This window comes from Vicugna pacos, chromosome 12, assembly GCF_048564905.1.
Source record: "Vicugna pacos chromosome 12, VicPac4, whole genome shotgun sequence".
Taxonomy (NCBI): domain Eukaryota; kingdom Metazoa; phylum Chordata; class Mammalia; order Artiodactyla; family Camelidae; genus Vicugna; species Vicugna pacos.
In genome coordinates, this window is record NC_132998.1 from 34,857,984 (window position 1) to 34,878,823 (window position 20,840).

Sequence of the window (20,840 nt, forward strand, 5' to 3'; positions counted from 1 at the left end):
TGCTCCTATGACACGCCTACCCACTGTATCCCAAATATTTCTTATTCACTTTAAACCTTCACTAGTGTCTTTGGAGAATGTCTTCCCTGTCCCTCTTTAGCTTATCCAAATTTTATCATCTCCATTCAGCTTTTTTCCCTTCTTTTCCTGGGCATCCCACTCTCTGGTGTGTTTTATTGCTTTATATTATTCTCTTTTTGTTTCATGTGCAATTATTGTATTCCCAGTCAGTTGTAAACCTCTTGAGAACCAAATAAATAAATACTTATTAAATGAATAATAGGGGGAAAGTAAATCAGGAATCAATTCTAGTGATAGTTACATGCAAGTAAAGTGGATTATATATTCAGTGTTTGGACTATTAGTGATCAGTTCTTATTTATAAAAAAATTTCATAACTCCCCTGTTCACTTTTTGTGGTCTGATCAACTGTTGGTGAAACATTTGTAGATTAGCTGGTTCCCCTTCATTCTTTCTCTTCTAAAATGTGTGGTTAAGTAAAAATGCCTAGAGCAATAATTTGTGGATAAAAAACAGCTGCACATGAAAAATAATTGATGTGGTTTTAAAATTACCCTGAGATGGAAATTAAAATGCCTTTTCAACCTATGCTCTAAAAAGAGTGCTGAAGCTAATTCCTTACAAATCATGAAATGGAAGCAAAGAAAGGCACAAGTTTTTGAACAATTGGTTTTAGATAAGTAGAGTTTTAAAATTTTGTACATACTATTTTAAAATATTCAGTTCTATAAGAGGACATAGCTGTAGTTAAAGAAAATGTTATCTACGCCCTTAGTAATATGAGTATAAAGTTTTCCATAATTACAAAAAAGAAAAAAAGAAAGCTGATTACTTTGATTTCTCTATAGGTTAATTTTTTTAAAAAAATGCTTTTGTAGTTTTCCTTTCCTATTATACCTCTGATATTTTCCAAGGAATGACCCAAGTGGCAAATATTCTTTATTCATCTTATTTCCCAAGGAGAGGTTATCAGCGTTGTGCTGCCTTAATGCCACTTATTCCTGGTGTGCAGGTATGTAAATGATGTCAGACATTGGGACAAGACTGGAGAATTCACAAAATAAAATTCTATCAACATGACCCAGACAATATGTGACTGAACTTTTTAAAACTCTAGATCTACATAGACCTATCCTTTACAAACTTATAAAGTTACTTTTTTCTATTCACTTTTTCCTTCATCTGAAAGTCATAGCCTTAGAAGATATGCTTGTTAAGAGAATTCTAATTCCTTGGTTTTCTTTATTTAGGGAACGTCTGAGTAATATTTAAAACCCAATACTTTCCTTTAGAAGGAAATTAAGCAGGAAATAGAAAAGGTTTTAGTCATTATTACTTAAATTGCTGTATCTCTTAACTAATTCACACAGGAAGCCTAAAAATTAAGTAGCATTAAAATGTGATGAGTCACTAGCATATTTCTCTGCTTGATTTGAGCCTGTTGTTAATTTCAATATTTCATAAACAGTAGTTAAACATAAAAATTAAAAATATGTATATGATTTTGTTTAATTTTTGAGCCCTAAGACATATGATGTTTCGCAGAGTCTGTATAAAAAGAAAATATTCTAAGCATTTCTCACATTTACTATAACAGTTTGCTTTGTTAGTAAGGAAATGTGCTATAAAATTGTATGAACAAGTTTAAACCTATGCATGGGTTTTGAGGAAAGTAACAGGCTGAGGCAATAGAAGTCAACTACTCTGAACTAAGTATTTAAGGATTAAACTAGAATTAGAGCAATGATTATACTAAAATTAGAGAGATAGTTAAAAAGGCTTGAATTTCAACCACATGCTAAATATATTCTAGACATTTAAAGTAGGGACATTTGAATGTTTCCCTATGAACACTTTATTGTTGAATTTTAACAAATCAATTGTCAAAGTATATTTTTTCAACTATATGGAAAAAGTATAAAAGAAATAGTAACTCACACAAGTGCATACTATGTGCAAGGCATAATCCTAGAACTTTACATGTAATGGTTCATTTAATCCTCATAACAAATTTATGAAGTAGATACTATCACCATCCTAATTTACAGATGAGGAAACCAAGGCATACAAAGGGTAGAGAATTTGCCCGAAGTCACTCTGCTAGTGAGTGGAAGATCTGGAATTCTTCTAGAGTTAGAGTGCCACAGTCTGGGCTCTTGCCATCTCACTAGTCTGCCTTTGCAGCATGCTCAGTAAATCTTTTAATTCACTTTTTAAAGGAATATGAATTCCTCATTAAAATAGTAAGTTATGTTGTAGTACAACATGGAGTATCCAAGTGAGTTGTACAGAGTTTTAAAAAATATGTGTACATGCTACAAATCACATTCTTGTGCTACAGGAACTGAAATCTGTAGTGACACTGAAATGTTTTGTAGAAAAAATTTAGAAAAAACAATCCACTGCCCCTGATAGGAAAAAGATAAGTAATAGTTAATCTTTATTAAATGCTTATCATGTGCAAGCATCATTCTAAGTGCTTTAATTAATTTATTTAATCTTATGGAAACCTACAAAATACATGTTATTATTACTCTCATTTTATGAATGAGGTTAAGTGGGCAGGTAAATGCTCACCTTGTCCCCTCCCACCTTTATTTTTCCTCCTGCATGCTAAGCATGCACTCTGCCACTGAGCTGTACCCTCCCTTCAACCACCACCACCACCTGTATTTTTTATACCAGAGAATTTCTGGATCTTTGGTGTTTTCTTGTTTTATATTGTTGGGTAATTTAGAAATGTTTAGGTGGCTTTTCTGGTAAGCAAAGTTGGAATATTTGATTGAGTTGAGGAATAATTTCTGCTTAATGACAGAATAGAGGTGGAGGGGGTGGGGAGCAGAACAACTTTAAGGCATTTTGCTTTCTACCTGCCATATAACTACTGCATAATCTAGTTTGAATGATAATAGCCAGGAGCTCTGGAGTCCAATTTTTCAAATCCTGGCTCTGTCTCTTCTTAGGTAATCTCGGGCAAGTTACCTTCAAAGATGGTGCTCTTGAATGGATTACAGGGAAACACCCCTGCCTTGTAGGGCAGGGGTAAGGTGGAAGTGGGTGAGGGGAAAAGAAGGAGAGAAGTATGTGAAAGGGAATGAAAGGCAGGAGGTTATAAAAGTATCTAAATATGTTTCCTTCTATCTTCCTTCAACATTTTCCATTACCTATTTGACATTTCCTATTTGTTTAATGATTAAATCTGTTCGATTGCTGTTAGCTTCTTAGTCATATGAGAACTTCCTAGAATGAATGTGCTTGTATGAGAACTGACCTACCAGGCCCACCCATGCTGTTTACAGTGAGTTCACTTTTTGCAGCTTGTTCTCAGTCTGTTTGCTGTCTTTCCTGATGTGTCACCAATGCCTGTAGTGAACCACACCCACAAAAACTCAGAAACAGGCTTTCTTTAACTACATGTGACATTGGTGAGTTGGGATATCTTAAATTAGGTCACATAGCTATCTAATTGATCACTCTTCTTCCATTTTCAACAAACATTTATTGAGAACTTATTCTGTGCCCGGCACTGGTGATATAAAGATGAACTAATACAGTTACTGTCCCTGGTCACCTCACAGTAGTGAAAAGCCTAATATGCCTTGTACATTGCCAGGGCAGACTGTTTTTATTTTTTAACTTAAGTTGCTTTCCAGCTCTTAACTGTTCACAGCTTTTTCTTAAAACCTGTGGCTTCTATTTTTGTCTTCTGTTTAGCTCCTAAGCTAGCATCATTATTTGTAAATGTGTCCAAGCATCCAAACTGCATCCTTTTCTAAGAAGGTCATGACTGATCTACAGTCCTTTTTTGGCTCCATCTAATGCTTTTTTTCTGATAGTGCAACCTACTTGCATGCACTTACTTTGCACTCAGCACATATTTTTCCCTTTTTGGCATTACCCGCTGTGAAGTCTAGAACTATGCTATCCAATACTGAATGGATGAGTGAGTGAAATATTTCCACTCATGAATGAGTGAGTGAAATATATATACCTTGAAGCTCTAGATGTACAGCTACAAAAATGAATTGGCTATAGTCTTTGCCGTTTTTAGTGTATAACTAAAGACCTGCCTTTCTAAAGAGAACTTTATGGTTTCAATCAGATAAAATTAACTATGACCTTGCTTGGGCATGAGATAGGAGTTCAAAAAACTGAAAATCTAGTGTCACCATATTTTTTGGCATATATCATTAGAACTGACAATTCTTAGTGAGAAGGTGGCAGCTATGCTATGTAATCCCATCTCTCTCTCAAGAATTTTTTATAGCAGAAGGTAAGCCACAATGCAGTTTAAAGTTGGAACTAAGCCAAACAGCTAGTATCCATTATTATCATTACCACCTTACCATTATCATTATCTAATCACAAATATTATTTAGTGAGATTTGTAATTATACTAGTTTTATGTTGATTCTTTCTCCCAAGCAATTCTTCCCAGCTCTTCTCATTTTTTTTACTTCAACCTAATTGTATTTCTATAAACAGAAATGACAGTTTACTTAATTACACAATACTAAAGTTTAAGAACATTGAATTTTAATATCGATTTGGGGTAGAAAGAGGAGATTGTTCTACTAAAGCTATATTATAGTAACATGTCTCCCAGACATAATATTTTTCTGCTTATAGCCAAAGAATCTTTTTGACACACATTCAGGTTTGTTTGTTTGTTTGTTTGTTTGTTTTTAAGTTTTTTTTGGTGGGGGTAAGTAGGTTTGTTTATTTATCTATTCTTAGAGGAGGTACTGGGGATTGAACCCAGGACTGCACGCATGCTAAGCGTGCACTCTACCATTTGAGCTATAACCTCCCCCCCTCAGGTTTATTTTTGTAGTCAGACATTTGCAGATTCATCACTACTCGTTTGAGAGAGACCCCAGAGTCCTAATTAGAAGAGTTAAATACATAGGCAAGGCCACCTCATCAGCCTTGCAAGTTGTGCACTGCACAATTCCAGGGAATGCCATTCACAGAGACAGTAATGTGAATGGTGTCTCTGATGTGCAACAAGGCAACCTGCAGGTTAGGAAGTATTGGAAACATTGTAGTAAGATATAAAGAACATTTCACTAACAGGCTAGGTAGACTCATAGTCATCTCATTGTCTTTGAAAGTAATTTCATTTTTTAATTAAGTTTTTCCTGGAAACCATGAATATTAAAAAATCAATTTGAGTGTAAAGAGAAAGATAATTTCTTAGTAAGGTATTAATTTCACAATTAATATTCAATTTCACAAAACCATACCACTAGAAATGAGAAAAGTGAATTTAAAACATGGCCTTAAAAAGTACATAGACAGCAATTCACCTAGTAGAAAATGTAGGCAAAGATATGGGAAATGATTAAAGGTTGAATATGAACTTAGCAATAGGGCAGATTAGACAGTTTGATTTCTCTCAGTGCAAAACACCTAATGCTGAGTTAAAAATAACCTTTTAAACACATTGCTTACTTCACAAGATAATAAGAGAAATCACCTGTCTTCCAGTATTGTGACTATTCAAAGTGTACTAAGTGTTCTAGCTAGTATAATTAGCAAAGAAAAACAAACAAAAGTTATAAGGACTGGAAATAAACCATATGTATATGCATATGATATGACTGTTGATACAGAAAAATCCAAAAGACTAAAAATTATCAGAACTAAGAATTTAGTAAGGTTGCTAGATGTAAGATCAATATACAAAAAACAATTACGTTCCAATATACCAGCAACAAAGATTTTTTTAAAATATTACTTTAAAAATATCATTTGTAAAAATAACCAGTATATAGTGTCTAGGAATAAGTCTAATTAAGATCGACAAGATTTTTATGAAGAAAATTATAGAACTCTATCAAAATGTCTAAAAGAGGACCTAAATACATTGAGACTTATACCACATTCATAAAAATGTAGACTCAATTCCCTAAAGAAGTAAATACTCCTAAAATTAACTCTAAGTGTAATATGATTCCAATTTAACCCACCTCAACAAATGTGAGTAGTAGAACAGAACTGAGCTGCTGGTATTTGAAGTGAATCTGGGATTCTTTGGGGAGCCTAATATAATTAACGGTATCTCTGATTTTTAAAAAATCCCTATAAAGTCTGTTATCAAAAGGATGAATGCTCAGGTATATGTATACTGCAAACAGAAACACTATCTTATATATCAAGAACTGGAAATATTTACATCAACATTAGGAAATAAAGAATGTCATTTCTTGGCAAAGGAATTGCTATCTCAGTTGGAATATGGCATTTTTCATCTGTGACTCAGAAGGTAAGTCTGGAATACCAGTCTAGTGCCTAAGATACAGACTCTAGGTTTCCAAATCTAGAGAGGAGAATGTTTTAGCAAGTGTACCCTGCCACACATGAGAGCATCCAAAGCATCCAGAGGTATCTGAATGACTATACCTCACCCAAAGGCCACTTGTTAAACTATAACAGACATGCCACCTGTTCCTTCAAAGGCCAATAAGTGATCTTTGAACAGGGCTGGAGTTAAAAAGTAAACTTATGCTTCACGTTTTTGCATTGTTATAACTAAAATACTTACAACTAACTTGATATAAGTATGCAGTCAGTGTTTGCTTCTAAGATTGGCTCAGTGTTTACATTTTAGAGGAAGGACACATTTATTATGAAAAAGGTTTTCCAAATAGTCTGATTGCTTTTGAAGGAGCTCTTAAAACTATAACATTATGTAATCAGCCAAACTTTCTGTACTACAGTTACCTTTACAACTCTATAAACGTGATTTTGTGGCATTTTACAGTGAAAACAGGGTCCGTTCAAAACAAGAGATTAGATGCTCTTTTTAAGAGTTATAATAAAAAATGTGACAATGAGTGTGTATATGTCCATGAATGAGTGAAAAATTGTGCTGAACACTGGAATTTGACACAACACTGTAAAATGATTATGAATCAATAAAAAATGTAAAAATATAACTTTTTAATTAAAAATTGTGAATTCTCAAGAAGAAAAAAGGTAAAATAAGCTTTTTAAAAAAATAGGCATGAAAGTATCATTTAGAATATGGAAAAATCTCAAACTAGTTATGTGATTGGTGTTTCCTTTCAACACTTTCTTCTTGGTTTCTGGTTCACCCTCTCACCCAACTTCATGAAAAGCATGCGTGGAAATCTGTTTCCTACATTATAAGCTTTAAGCACAATTCAGTTTTTTACTTACTTTTCTCTTCTGTTGTTTTGTTCACTAGTTGCAAAAAGGGAGTATAATTTGAAAAGGGTGAAAACAGTAAGAGTATAGATGACATGAACAGACCAGTCAATTTGATTGCGTTAACACTTATAGTATACTCCATCCAACAATAGCAGAATACACGTCCTTCTCAAACCCATGAGAAATATACACTAAGATAGACTATATCCTGGGCATAAAACACACGTTAACAAACTTAAAAGAACAGAAATCAAACAAGGGATGTTTTCAGACCACAATGAATTAAACAAGAAACAAATAGCAGAAAGATAACTGGAAATCTCCAAATATTTGGAAATTAAACAACATACCTCTAAATTACCCATGGGCCAAAGAAGAAATCTCAAGAGAAATTTCAAGATATTTTGAAATAAAGAAAAATAGAAGTATAATTTATCAAAATTTGTGGGGCACAGGAAAATCAATTTCTTAGAGGAAAATTTACAGCATTAAATGCATATGTTAGAAAAGAAGAAAGATCTAAAATCAATAATCTAAGCTTCCATCTTAGGAATCTAGTGAAAAGGGTGAAATAAAACTGATTAGCAAACAGAAAAACATTCAATTTTACATGTAATCTAGTAAAAGAAATGCAAATAAAAGTGTCATTTTTTACATACTGAATTAGGAAATTTATATTTCTGAAGTATAATATACAGTGCTGGTATGGGTGAGGTGAAATAGGTACCATATTAGCAGTAGTAGTACAAATTAATAAAACCCTTTTGGAAAAGAAATTTGGCAATGTGGCCTTAAATGTATTTAATGTTTCCTTTAAATGTATGTATTTGACCTAGTATTTCCATTCTCATGATTATAAAAACATAATTCCAGACTAAGAGAATATTTAATTCACATAGATAGCTATAAAGTATTATTTACAATTACATTATTTATATTATATGTAAAATATATTATTTATAATAGCAAAAGTCTGAATAGCCCAAGTGTCCAAATAAATGTGGTATTAAGTTGAACAAGGTATGTCCACTGCCTGGAATAGTTAATGGCAATGAAAATTGATACTTTGGAAGAATTTCTAATAAATAATAATAAGTGAAAGAGTATGGAACAAAACTTGTATGGATAGAAATATGATGAGAAAGAAATATACCAAAATGAAAACTGGTTTCTTGGAATGATGGGTTTGCCCTTCTTGCTGCTTTTCCATGTTTCCCAAAGACTCGTGATGGACATCGTGGTTTTGTTCATGGGTTTTGGAGAACAATGGCTTGGGTTATGGTCTGAGCTCAGCTGTCAAGTCTCAGTTCTCATCTGTAAAGTGAGGATGATGATTGAAGGTCTCTCCCTAGTGTGACTGTGAGGACAGAAAGTGATAGTGTATGTAGTGTGTTTAGCACAGGGTCTGCCCTACATTAAGTCCCCAGTAAACACTAGTTATTGTAATTGACTACAATAGTGGGGGAAAAAATCCTATCAAGAGTAAACACATCAGGACAGGCTCATCCAGATTTGCATACAGGAGTTTTAATTTCCATTTACTTATTCCTTTTGATTATATGCATATTCAAGATATTTGTTTACTGATTGCAGGACATTTTGAGTCCATAAAGGGGCAATTAAATATCCTTTTGTCTCCAAAAAAAGGTACATACTAGGAAACCATAGTGTATTTGACTCTCTTTGTATATTGAAAAGTACTATTCCCACCTAGGACCAATGAGAAAAGAATTGAAAACTATTGGCTTTAGCTATTTACTACCTCAAGGCTGCAGGTTTTGATTTTTTTTTAACAGAGTAAGAGATAATCTGTACCTCCTTCTTTTCACATGCTGGGTGGGTAGGAAGCCAGAGAATCAATAGTTCCACATACCAAATTTCCTATAGGGTCATTAGTAAACTGGGAAATCTCCTATTGTTTAAGGATTCTATTTAATATAAATTCCAATATTGCTTCAAAAGTGTTAATATTGTTCTATATGCTTTCATTATCAAAAACAGAGTTCTGTCCATAATAGGAATATCATGTATTCTAACAATCAATCATTTCAAAAGAAGATTCCTTCTTCTCTGTTGGCAATAAGACTTGCATTCATTTAAACATTCCTAGAGGGAAGAAAGTGGGGAAATGATTCCTTCATGATGAAGGAATATCTATAGTTATGTTAGAGACTAACTGCATGTATGAAAAAGTACTTAGGCTTCACCAGAGCAATGATTATTTTTGTAATAATTTTGTATTAACTTCGGCTTTAAGGCTTCATTCCTCAAGTTTAATAGGCACTATTTCTGTGAGTAAATAGCATTTACAAGTAGAGAAAGTTTAAAGTAGAACATTGGAGGTGATATGTTGAATTCTGCAGGAATATAAATGAAATTATTTTTATTGTAAACTTGAGTGACAATGGCCTTCCATTTCTTTCACCACTCAGTTACAGGTTTTGGAGATATATTAATACCCTGAAGCTGTTACCTTGAGCTCTGAGGATAGTGTTCCAGTTCGACATTATTCAATGAGGTTCTCTGATGTTCCTGGTAACTGAATCTCTCTTCTATTATGAGGTCTATGATACTCAATTTAGGGTTAAAGCAAATTGTGGCATAGATGTGCCCTCTAAATTGCATTTTAATCTTGTGAAATTTGAAATAAAAATATTCAGAAAAGTGTTTGTGTTTGAAATTACAGTGCAAATTTAAAATTTTAAAAAATCTAGTGAAATTAAGATCTATAAGGTAAAACCAAACTAGAAGCACACTTAGCTTAATTAGTAGCTTCAATATATTGTCCTATATTATTTATCTTGAAACCCCACTTACAGACAAAGTTTTTTTTTAATAAAATTGCTTCTTTAGGAGATTATGGGCTTTTAAAGTTGGCTTTCTAATTTTTTGAACAATAGTTTCTTTAAGCTAAAGAGCTAGAAAAATTGAGTAGAACTGTTGTGCTCTCGATTGCTGACTTAAGAGTTCTGGACACAGAAGGCTCAATCCCAACTCAGCCACTAATCCTAATGAGCTGTATAACCTTGAGTAGACTGCAGCTTACGGAATGACAGGTTGTAAATAGACAATCTCAGCAGACCTCAGTTTTCCCATGTCAAAAAGAGGATGGCATAAAAAACTTCCAAAGTCTCTTCCTATGCTTTATCATGATAATTATGAATTAGGTAGATACGATACTGATAGAAAATGTTTCTAAAACAGTGTGCTTCTCTTAAGAGATTTCAATTTATTGTTCATTGCTTATTGTTTCAATTGTTATCTTTATGTAAATGATTCTTAACTCTGTCTGGAGACTTGACTGCTCTGCTAGTCTCTCTAAATTAACCTGTACAAGGCCATTGCCTATCACCCCACCTCATAAACCAACTAAATTTCCTGATTCTCTTATACCTAAAAAAGATCATCATTTTTTTCAACTAACCAGATTCAGAGCCACCAAGTCATTCTAACTTCTTCCTGTCTTCTGTCAATCCCAAGATCAATTATAAAGCCTGGTCAGTTCCTTGGCTTTTTGTTTTTTTCCTTCAATTTCTCTCTCTCTTTCCACTTTCCCTATCATCATCTTGGTTTATATCCAGGTCTTCTCATAAAGTACCTCTTAACCCTCCTTCCAGGTCTTCTCTTTTCTGATCTATTATATGCCATGTCTAGATAGTAAGGGCTGTAGTCACATAATTTTCCAACACAGATCAGCTGGACTTACAGAAGCATGAAGTAGTCCTAATATACTTTTTCCTTCTCACCTCCTACTGACCCCATGAATCCCTCTCCTAATAGAGTCCACTCACTCTCCTGGGAGGCACTTTATATATTCACATCTGGCCATTAAAAAGCAAGGCCCATCCACACCGGCCACCACATTCACACAAACAAATCCAATTGTTAGGGCTCAATTATGTCCACATCCTCCATGTAGCTCTTCGAACCTCCTGAGCCCACAGTGTTTCACCTGCTGCAGACCACCTACTTCATATGTCACTAATCAGATAGCACTTTATCATATTCTTCCTTAAGTTGTTACATTTTTAAAATAAAAATGTGATCATAACAGTTACATGATATTGCTGAAAGTTTAGGAGTTAGAGAAACAGTAATGTCTAATATTCTGATATATTCATGACTTTTTCCTATGTATATTTCCCATAGTTAGGTATAAATACAATTTTTCTTTCAGTTTTTCCCCCACTCAATATATAAGAAAAAACTAAAATTGAGGATAATGAAGTGACCCATGGGATGACAGAGGGGCAACTAACCCTGTTGGAAGAGAAGAAAGTAAGAGAGAAAAGTGTCATAGCTATTATTGTTACTGTCCGAACTACACTTCCGAGAACCTGCCAGAATTAGCCAGAAGGAGGTGAGAAGAGGAGGCAAAGGGACAGAGTGTGTGGAAACAAAAGGCATGAAGCCCTGTTGTCATCTCAGAGACGGCAGGTAGTTCACTCTGAGTGGAGCCAGAGACCTGTGGCAGGAACTGGTACATCATAGAAGGTTTGGGTGCCAAGGCAAGCAGCATGAATTCCATCTGTCAATGATGGGGAGCCATGGAATGTGTTAATAGGTGCTTGGGCCAGATACATTGGTGAAATTACTAATTTTTGATGACATATACAGTACATCTACCTGACATTCAACCTCCTCTTCTATTAGAAGCCTGATTTTTTAAGGGTGGCAATATGTCCAGCTAAAATTCTCACCTCCTCAGACTTCCTCATGGTCTGGAAAGGCCACATAACCCAGATCAGGACAATTAGACATAGGCAGGTGGATGAAGCTGCTGGGAAAGTTTTTAAGACTCAGCTGGCATATATCTTTTTTCCTTCTCTCTTTCCATGTCTCTTGCCTAGAACAGGGGATTCCTGCAACCATGAGGAAGTAAACCATGCAAGTCATGATGACTTCCTTGAGCAGCTGTGCTTGTAATGTACTGTCTACCTCCTGACTTCTTGTCATGTGAAGAAAATCCATCTCAATTTGGTTAAGCTATTGAGTTGCATCCATGAAACTGAATGCAATCTTATCCAATATAATATCATGTCAATTTCTTAAAGATTTGCAATGAACTTAGTATATTAAAGATTCTGAGAAGTCCTATTTAACTTTGTTTAACCTAATACTGATACATGTGACAACAGAACTCTTTTTTTCCTCAGAAAACTTAGTATATCTCACTGAACGTGACTATTCAGCAGAAGTTTGGAAAATACTACTTATTTTGCATTGATCCAGTAGATCCTTTACCAAGATAAGGAATATAGGAGGAGTAACATGCTAGGGAAGAAAGACGGTGAGTTTAGCCTTAAATGTTTTGAACTTGAAATGTCTAAGCGGAGCTATCCATTGACAGCCCTGAAGCTCACAAATGATGTCTGGGAGTAAGCAAGGTAGGTGGTGGTTAAATTCATGGTTCCCTGGGTTAAACTGTGATTGCTAAGGTAGAAAACATTCTTTGAGTGTATTTACCAATGAGGAAATTGGAAAATTAGTTTTGAATCCTTTCTTTAACTGTATTGCTATGCTACCTCTCTTGAAAGAGGAAACAGAAAGAATACTGTGCAGACACACTGGGGTTCAAATACTCACTTGTCGGTTTACTTAGCTGTGTGATCTTGGTGATATTTAACTTCCTTGAGCTTCAGTTTTCTCATCAAGGGAAACCTAGCCTCAGAGAGTTGCTGTGAGAATTATAAAGTATTCAACCTTATGCCTGGTAAATTGTAGCTGCTCCATCAGGGCCAATCCCCCTCTCCCTCTAGTTAGAAAAAAACTGTTGCTTCATACTTTCATCTCCTGTGTAATGCCTTTTACACAGCTGAAACAGCATTTAAGATTAAGCCAGGGCAACAATCTAGTTTCTGCTTATGAAATATCCTTGTATAACTTGATGACGGAATTCTAGGATAGGTCAAAAGAGATTGTACATACTTGATGGATTTGAATTTTACTATTTTGTATATTTAACAAAACTTACAGTGCTTCCTATGTGTCTTGCTCTTTCCTACCATTTCATAAATACTAACTTATTTAATATTCATAATAACCTAATTAATTAGATACTATTATTATTCACACATGGCAGATAAGGAAATTTTTCCACCGAGAGGTTCAATACCTTGCCCACAGTCACACAGGTAGCAGTTGGCAGAGCCAGGCTTCAAACCTGGGGAGTCAGATCCCATAGTCCATGCTTCTAATTACTGCACTACTATATAAAAAATATAAATAAATTTATTTATAAATAAAAGGAATTATCTATATTGCTTACTGTTCCTTTATCCCCATGAGGCCTTTGGTAACTGTTTCTATATCTATTTCCCTGCATTTAAAAAAGTAGTTATTTGTCTCTGAGCATCTTTTCAGCAATGTCAGAAATAGCAATATGTATAGAAAGTTTTAACTAAGAGCATTTAGAAGAGAAAGTGTTTAAAATTTGTGTCAATACAGTGCTGTCCAGAGTAGCTATCTCTGTAATAACAACAGAACTGTTCTTGTTTGTTTGAACTTCCTAGACTCCATATAATTAATTTGAAGATAAGAGAGCATGCGTGCATTTTTTTTTAAAGGAAAGTACTGCTTACCTTTCTGGAAGAGCACATGTATTTTCAAAGGCACATACTCCCTTCCTAGGAATGAGCAGCTGTAGCCAGGAAGCAGATGAAATAAGAAACACAGTGCCAGTGGCAGGAGGCTTAGATTAAAGCTTAAGGGAATTCCCAAGATGATGTTTTTAAAGGGCATTTGAAGGGCATAGACCAGGTAGCAAATAAAATATAGGATTATTTCAATGGAAACAATCTCCATTTCATTTTCTCCTAACAGTTTTCCAGTTCAAAAAGAGACAAGATTGCACTCATTGAGAAAAATTGATGGCTAAGCAATGACTTTTTAAAAATCTGGAAACTCATGTACTATCCCAGTGTATACTTACTGAATGATCTAAATTTGGCATTTACATCTTTCACATCACTTTCCCTCTCTAAAAATGTGCAAAACTATTACTGTTCCTTTCTACACATTGATGCTTCCAGGATAAATGAGATAATGTTTATAGTTCCATGGATGAAAGATACTAGGCATACTAAAAATACACTATTTCAAAGTCCCTCTTTTCCTTGGAAGTGTATAGTAATACCAATGTACACAGTGTTGTTGAAGAATCAGATTTTCCACAGAAGTAGATACTTATCCCATCCAGGACTAACAGTTTTAAAAAATTAACCATTTTTCAAATTTAACAATTTGAATTTGTTGATTTTTTCGTTAATATTTATTGAATACTCACTGCCTATGATGTATTTAAATGGAATTCTTTCCTTCTGGTTAAACAACATATATTTTACATTTTATTAATGACTCTTTAAGACATCAGTATGTAAAAAGGGGATTTTAGTTTGCTTCAAGCATAATATCAGCCAACATCATAAAGCTTCTAATACATTTTTAGGCTATAGAAATATAAGCCCTAGACTTAAGTTAAAGGCACTACTAGTTCTATTTTATTCCACACCAATCCAGACAAACCTGGAGTTGAGTTTTAGGTGCACAGTTTAAGAGTAACATTGACAGACTATAGTATATTTGAAAAGTGATGATTAAAATGATTAAAGGTTTGGAAATCGTGCTACATACATGGGTGATTAAATAAAAACTTGGAGAAGAGAACAGTTAGGAGGAGCAATAAAATCTGTCTTTAAATCTTCAAATACCTATTGGAAAAGAAATTGGACCTAGTCTGTATTGTTGTGGATAACTAAACTATAAATGTAAGTAGAATTTTAAGACGAGAGAATTCACAGTTAAACAAAACACTACCTAAAATGAAAAGGGCTACTTCTGAGGCTTTTGTTTACTAAGACTTCTAGAACAGAAACTAGATGACCTCTGGACAGAGATTTTGTGGAAGGAGTTCTGATAGGGTGAGAAGTTGGCCTCAAGGACCCCTAAGGTTCCTTTTGATGCTGAATATCCCATGATCCATTAGAAATCTCACTTATTGTACTAAGTTATAATAGAGTGACACCTTTACAGCCTCTTGGTGCTTTGCCTCTGAACTAAAAGACCTCAGATAGTCATTTGGTTTTTGGTTCTTATGGCTACTTTTTATAGTTCTACCATCCTCCTTATTAGCAAGTTACCTCAACTCATTCCTTGTTTTAACAGGATCCTGCTTCACCCTACTCTGTTACTTCTAACATGCTATGTTCTAGGATAACAGAATAAACAAACTTATTAACACTGCATGAATAATTTAAGTGAAGACCTAAAGAGCTCTCTCATGAATAAGGTCTTTGGTGCAAGGACTTTTTGCCATCTATTTTAGTTCTTAAAAGCCCTTTCAGCTTTCTTTGAAGTTCTCAGAAATATTCTAGATTTAATTCATCAATTATGTGGCTTCTGGAAACTTGTTATCAAAATCCCATGGGTATGCTAAGTTTCCTACTCTTCATAAATTTTTTAAAAATTCTGAATTCAGTGGGAAGGTATAGCTCAGCGGTAGAGTGTGTGCTTAGCATGTTGTTTCCTACTCTTCATAAATTTTTTTAAAATTCTGAATTCATTACTGAAATTTTCAAAAATGTTTAATCATAGGCATTATATGCTTATCACTGAGCAAGATTTCCCTTAGGTAGGTAAACTTTTCCTGAAGAGCTTCTTCAAATGAAAATAGAATTTATAAGTAAATTAGACTATAGAACCAAATGAAATTTATTATAATGCTAACCACTTTTTCTCTCCTGAGCTGCTTCATATATAAAATATTAGTGTAAGTGTGCACATTCCTTTAGAATATGGGGGACCATTCTGATTTCTCTGTTTCTTCTTAATCCTTGTTCTTAGTATGCAGGAATAGTTATAATATAACTCAGAAAGAAACAAACATTTAATGAAAATTTACTATATATCTAGCAGGTGTTCTCAGTTAAGAATAAAAGAAAACAATAATAATGTTTTGTATAGACTATAAAAAACTGCTTGATCATTAAGGAACTTACTGTCTTGTTAAAGGAAACAGGAACCAGTTACAGAGCAATCAAGGAAGTATACTATCAAGGCAGGATTGGTACAGACACTAAATGTCTTTGAAATTTGTAATGAGAAATGGAGTAGTTCTGCCTCAATACAGTAGACTCAGAAGTCAATAATAAATATACATTTTATTTCTTTTTTAAAATTTGCTTCGGTCATTGGTACTAAAATGCTAGGTTAATATTGGTACTAAGAGACCTTGGTTGTTATAATTTCCATTTATATGGTAAGAAGAGTAATTTGGAGAGATGTTTGATTGACTCCATAGGGAGCATATCTATAAGATATGAAGAAAGCCCTAACATTGCCAATATTTGAAAATTCAAAAGGTACAGTTTCCTAAGTGTTACATAAATTGCTTCCTTATACCTTTTGTCACTTCCCAGAAGTGGCCAGAATAATTTTAGTGTCTCCCAAATGGATGATGCTGACCTCATCCCAGTCCCTCCTAGAAGATACAAACTTTTTATATATCCACAGATGAGTCATAAATAATGCCTACATGTGCCCCAAAGCTCTGAATTGTTGTCATCAGTAACACAACACAACAGTATCTGTAAAGTATTTAATTTTCTGGAAAAAATACTTAAAGGCACAAAATGAACACTGCAATAAACATTTCTTTCTAGTTAACTTTCGCCAGTTTCTCTGGCTGTGTACGTAGGATTGTATTTTCATAGACCTTTCAAAAGTCCCAGACTCAAATTTTATGTAATCGTCTTCCATAAGTAGCAGCCCTGAGCAATCCTGTCCACAATTAGCTGCCTGCCTTGCTACTGAATTGTTCCCCACAAGTTATTTCACAACTTAATTGTTTCCCAGCACAACACACTCCGTATGGAATGAGAGTGCTTGGAAGGACCAAAGAGGTTCTCTTTGTCGTGCCCTTGCCCCAAGACAAAGATGTTCTTAAACTGCACACTAGCTAATCCTGTGACCCTTTTCTTTTAGCACCTTGAGTTTTAATTAGAGAACACCTTTGACATCAAAATGGATACACCCCGGAGAATGTAAGCATTGATTGTTTAGCCAGGATGCCCTCCCCCACCCCGAAAAGTCCGCAGAGAACTGGCGAATGCCACCTAGCAGGTAGCGCGCTCTCCCTTGCCCGTGACCCCGGGCTGGCTAAGGGGTTCCACCCCTGAGTCTTCTTTTTCCTTCAAGTTTATGCTGCTTTTATTATTTGGGGGGGTACCCCTGCATCTTGAGACGCCTGGTGAAGGGGTGGAGGGGGAAGAAGGAGGGCTTTCTTTTGCTGGGGGATGTGAGAAGTAGGCGTTAGCCTGTTTCGCGGTTTTTTAAGCCCCTTGGCAGGCCCTGACCTGATCGAGAGGGAGTCGACTGCTCTCTGGAATGTTCCGGGAGAAGGTGGGAGACTGCTTCCCAGAGGAGGCCTGTGGGTGCTGGAGGGCTCCAGGGGGGTCACGCAGGGAGATGGAGGGCAAGAGCCGGGAGGGGCAAGAGGGAAGCCTTGGGCCGAGGTGACGGGCGCGCTCGCGGGCTGAGGCGGACTGGTCGCGCTGGCAGCCAGGCAGCGGGGGCCACGGATCCGGCGAGAGGATCCCTCCCTGGGCGGCGGCGGCGACCCGAACGCGCGGGCTACAGCGCCAGGGCTGTCAAGAGAGTGCTGGGGGCGGGCAGGAGGAAGGGGTGGAGGTGCGAGGGGAGGAGGGCTGGCACCGGAGCGCCGCCGTGTCGGTGCAATAAAAATGCATCCCATGGAACTGCCCATGGAGAAGGACGGGACCGAGACGCAGCAGCAGGAGGTGGTAAAAGCCGAGGAGGACGCCCAGGAGGCGGTGGCGGCGGCGGCGGCGGCCGGGAAGTGAAAGGTCTCGCAAAGTTCAGCGGCTGCTGCGGGCGCCGAGCCCCGGGCTAGCGGCGGAGGAACCTGCAGGACCGCTCCGCTGGGTAGCGCGGCAGGGCCGGCTATGGTCCCGGGGTTCCTGCCGCCCCCGAGGTGCCCGGGCCCCTCCAGGCCGGTGCGCAAGGGTCACCCCACCGCCCGGCGCGGCCCCAGCCTGCGGCTCCCAGCCGCCAGCGCCCACTGACGGAGCTTGGCGCCCCAGGAGGAGGAAGAAATAAAAAGCCCCGGTTCCTCTCGAGGACTGTTGGCGCTTCATCCTACAGCCGCGAGGGCTCGGCTCCCTCCAGTACCCGCCCGGCCCGGGTCCTCCCGGCTCTTCCCGGCCATGGGGAGCTGCGCGCGGCTGCTGCTGCTCTGGGGCTGCTCCGCGGTGGCCGCAGGTGGGTGGTGACGCTGCCGGGCCCCCACCTCCCTTCCCTCGCTCCTTCTGTTCCCCACCTCGGGACGCGGGGGTGCAGGGGAGTGCGGGCTGAGAGCGCCGAGCTCAGCTCCCGAGGATGAAATGAGTGGCCATGTTCCGCCTCCTTTCCCCGCGTCTCCGCAATTTAAAATACTGTTGATTATTTTTGCAACTGCGATACACATGCCCTTGGATAACCCGATATCCTGGGTGCGCCCTGCCGGAGACAGCCCGACCTTGGTTTCTTTCACGGTTTGGGTTTGTAAGAAACTGCCTTTCCACTTTGTGAGGGAACAAAGGACCAAGCTCGCCATCCCCCGGCACTTCATGGCCTGAGGAATGATGGGGAGGGGTGGCCCAGCGACCCTGGGCGCGCGTGGGCCGGGCCGCTCTCTTGTTGAGAGCGATCGCCATCGTCCCCAACCTCATGCTGGGTACTAGGGAGCCAGGTAGGGACACCTGGGGCGGGGGGAGTGTCTTCTCCCTGGGGCAGTGGCTGGAACTTAGTGAGACCCGGGGCTGGTGGTGATCACCCTGGGTTGCACAGACTTGGCTTGCTGCCCCTGGGGAACTGGTACCCTGGCCGAGGCTCCGCGGGAGGTCGGAGGCGGGTCTGCTTCCTGTCTCAGTAACTGGACGACCGGCAGAGGCGTCGTCAGATGCGCTCTCCCTCCCACTCCCATCCCATCTTCCCCCGGCAGCCCTTGGTCACCCGTTCCTAGCTCGCTGTTTCTAAATTCGGGAGCCCCTTCAGCTCCTCTCCCTCCCTCTCCTGGGTCACCTGGTTTCCAGTAAGGCGAAAGTGGAGTTCAGTGTGTAAGGGGGAAAGAAAGTGAGGGGCTCTTTGGCCACTCGGTCTCTCCAACGAATCTAACTCGCTTGCTCCAGAAAGGAGAGTGGGCTGGAGGGACGGACTGGTGCAGAGAGCACTGGCGCGCTTCTCCCTTCCCTTCAGCTTCTTCCACTCTGCCTCCTGAGACGCTGGCATGAAGTAAAAACCAGTCTTTAGAATCTGCATCCCAAATCAGTCAGATTCTTAGAAGCATCCTTGCTTTACTTGGATGGTTGCTTCTTTAGGGATTTCCAAGTATTGTGTCCACCAATTATTTATCTGGTTCCAATCTTTTCTTCTTACTTTAGGAGGCATCTAAAATTACTCAGTGGTTTTCCCAAGGAGCCATTAAAGGTCTAAGCTTTTACTTTAATTCTTGCTGCTCATGCACCCCTGCGTGCACTTAAGCATGCTCCCCCAGCAACAAAGTGAAGTTTAATAAACTTTTCCATTTTCAAACCATGTTATGGCAAAAACATGCAAGCAATCAAAAGGTAGTAAATAAATATCACAAGGCAAGTGTTTCAAGTCAAAAATACTTGTATGGGCAGTATATGATTTTCCCTGAAATGCTTTACAGATGAGTCATAGTACACTGTGTTTAGGTGATCCTGGCCACAAGCAGCTGTTGCCCCAGCTAATCAGAAAAGCTGCAGAGTCCAGGCATAAGGCACACTTGAATTTGACATTTTAAAAATATGCTTAAGGAAGCCCTTTCTTTTGGTTACAAGGCTATGGGAGGCTCGCAATAGTCACTGAGTATGTGAAACATCTCTCTTTTAGTCTAAGCTGTCATTTGGCTTCTCCAGCAGTACAGTGATAACAGTTCAGAGGTGCTCCCTCTTAAGAAGCAGAAATGTTCCATTAGCCAGAATTTGGGGTTTGACTTCCTTTTCCTTTTCCCCTCTCTGTTTTAACTTTTTAAAATAGATGATTTTGCTTAAGGTATTCATAATTAAAATGACAAGCCCAAAATAAAGGATTATATTATGTAGTCAGGATGTTAATACGTGGATAATATTTATCATTTTAAGTAATTTTGATACATTAACGTCTGTTGGACCTTTGGGTGGAAGTGCATGTTTCTTCAAGAAAGTGTTAGTTCACAGATAATGTTTAAAGGTGCTGTTAGTCGCTGCCAGACTGTAAACATTCTCCTGTTAAGCAAACAGGTAACTACTATATAACCTGTCGTAGGTAGAAGCACTCCAGAGGCAGAGAGCATGTTAAATAAGCTTTGCTGTCATTTGGCAGTTTAGAGGGGTTTTCCTTAGTTATATTTACTTAATATTAAAAAAATAGATATTGCACATCTGAGCTCCAGTGGTCTCTAGCTTTGCTTTCCTAAATGAGATCCTATTGTATATTGGTTAAATATCTCATATTGCTTTTCTAGGAAATTTGTCTCTTCATTTTTCTGTCTTAAAAATGTCGTAGAATTTTACATTTTCTCCTTAATGCATTCTCATGAACATGTTAGATAATGCTAAGGACTCAAATTATATTTGAAAGGC

At 37.7% G+C, this 20,840-nt stretch overlaps 1 protein-coding gene across 3 annotated transcripts in view; it reads left to right on the forward strand.

Moving 5' to 3' along the window:
* The first annotated feature begins 17,497 nt into the window (after positions 1–17,497).
* Positions 17,498–20,840, forward strand: part of NTN4 (netrin 4) — a 104,104-nt gene continuing 100,761 nt past the window's right edge. For 2 of the 3 annotated variants that reach the window (XM_006197915.3, XM_072973204.1), the window contains exon 1: positions 17,602–18,474. In XM_006197915.3, the coding sequence (XP_006197977.1) occupies positions 18,420–18,474 (55 nt within the window). In that variant the 5' untranslated portion in view covers positions 17,602–18,419. The other variant, XM_072973205.1, reaches the window with a different exon arrangement.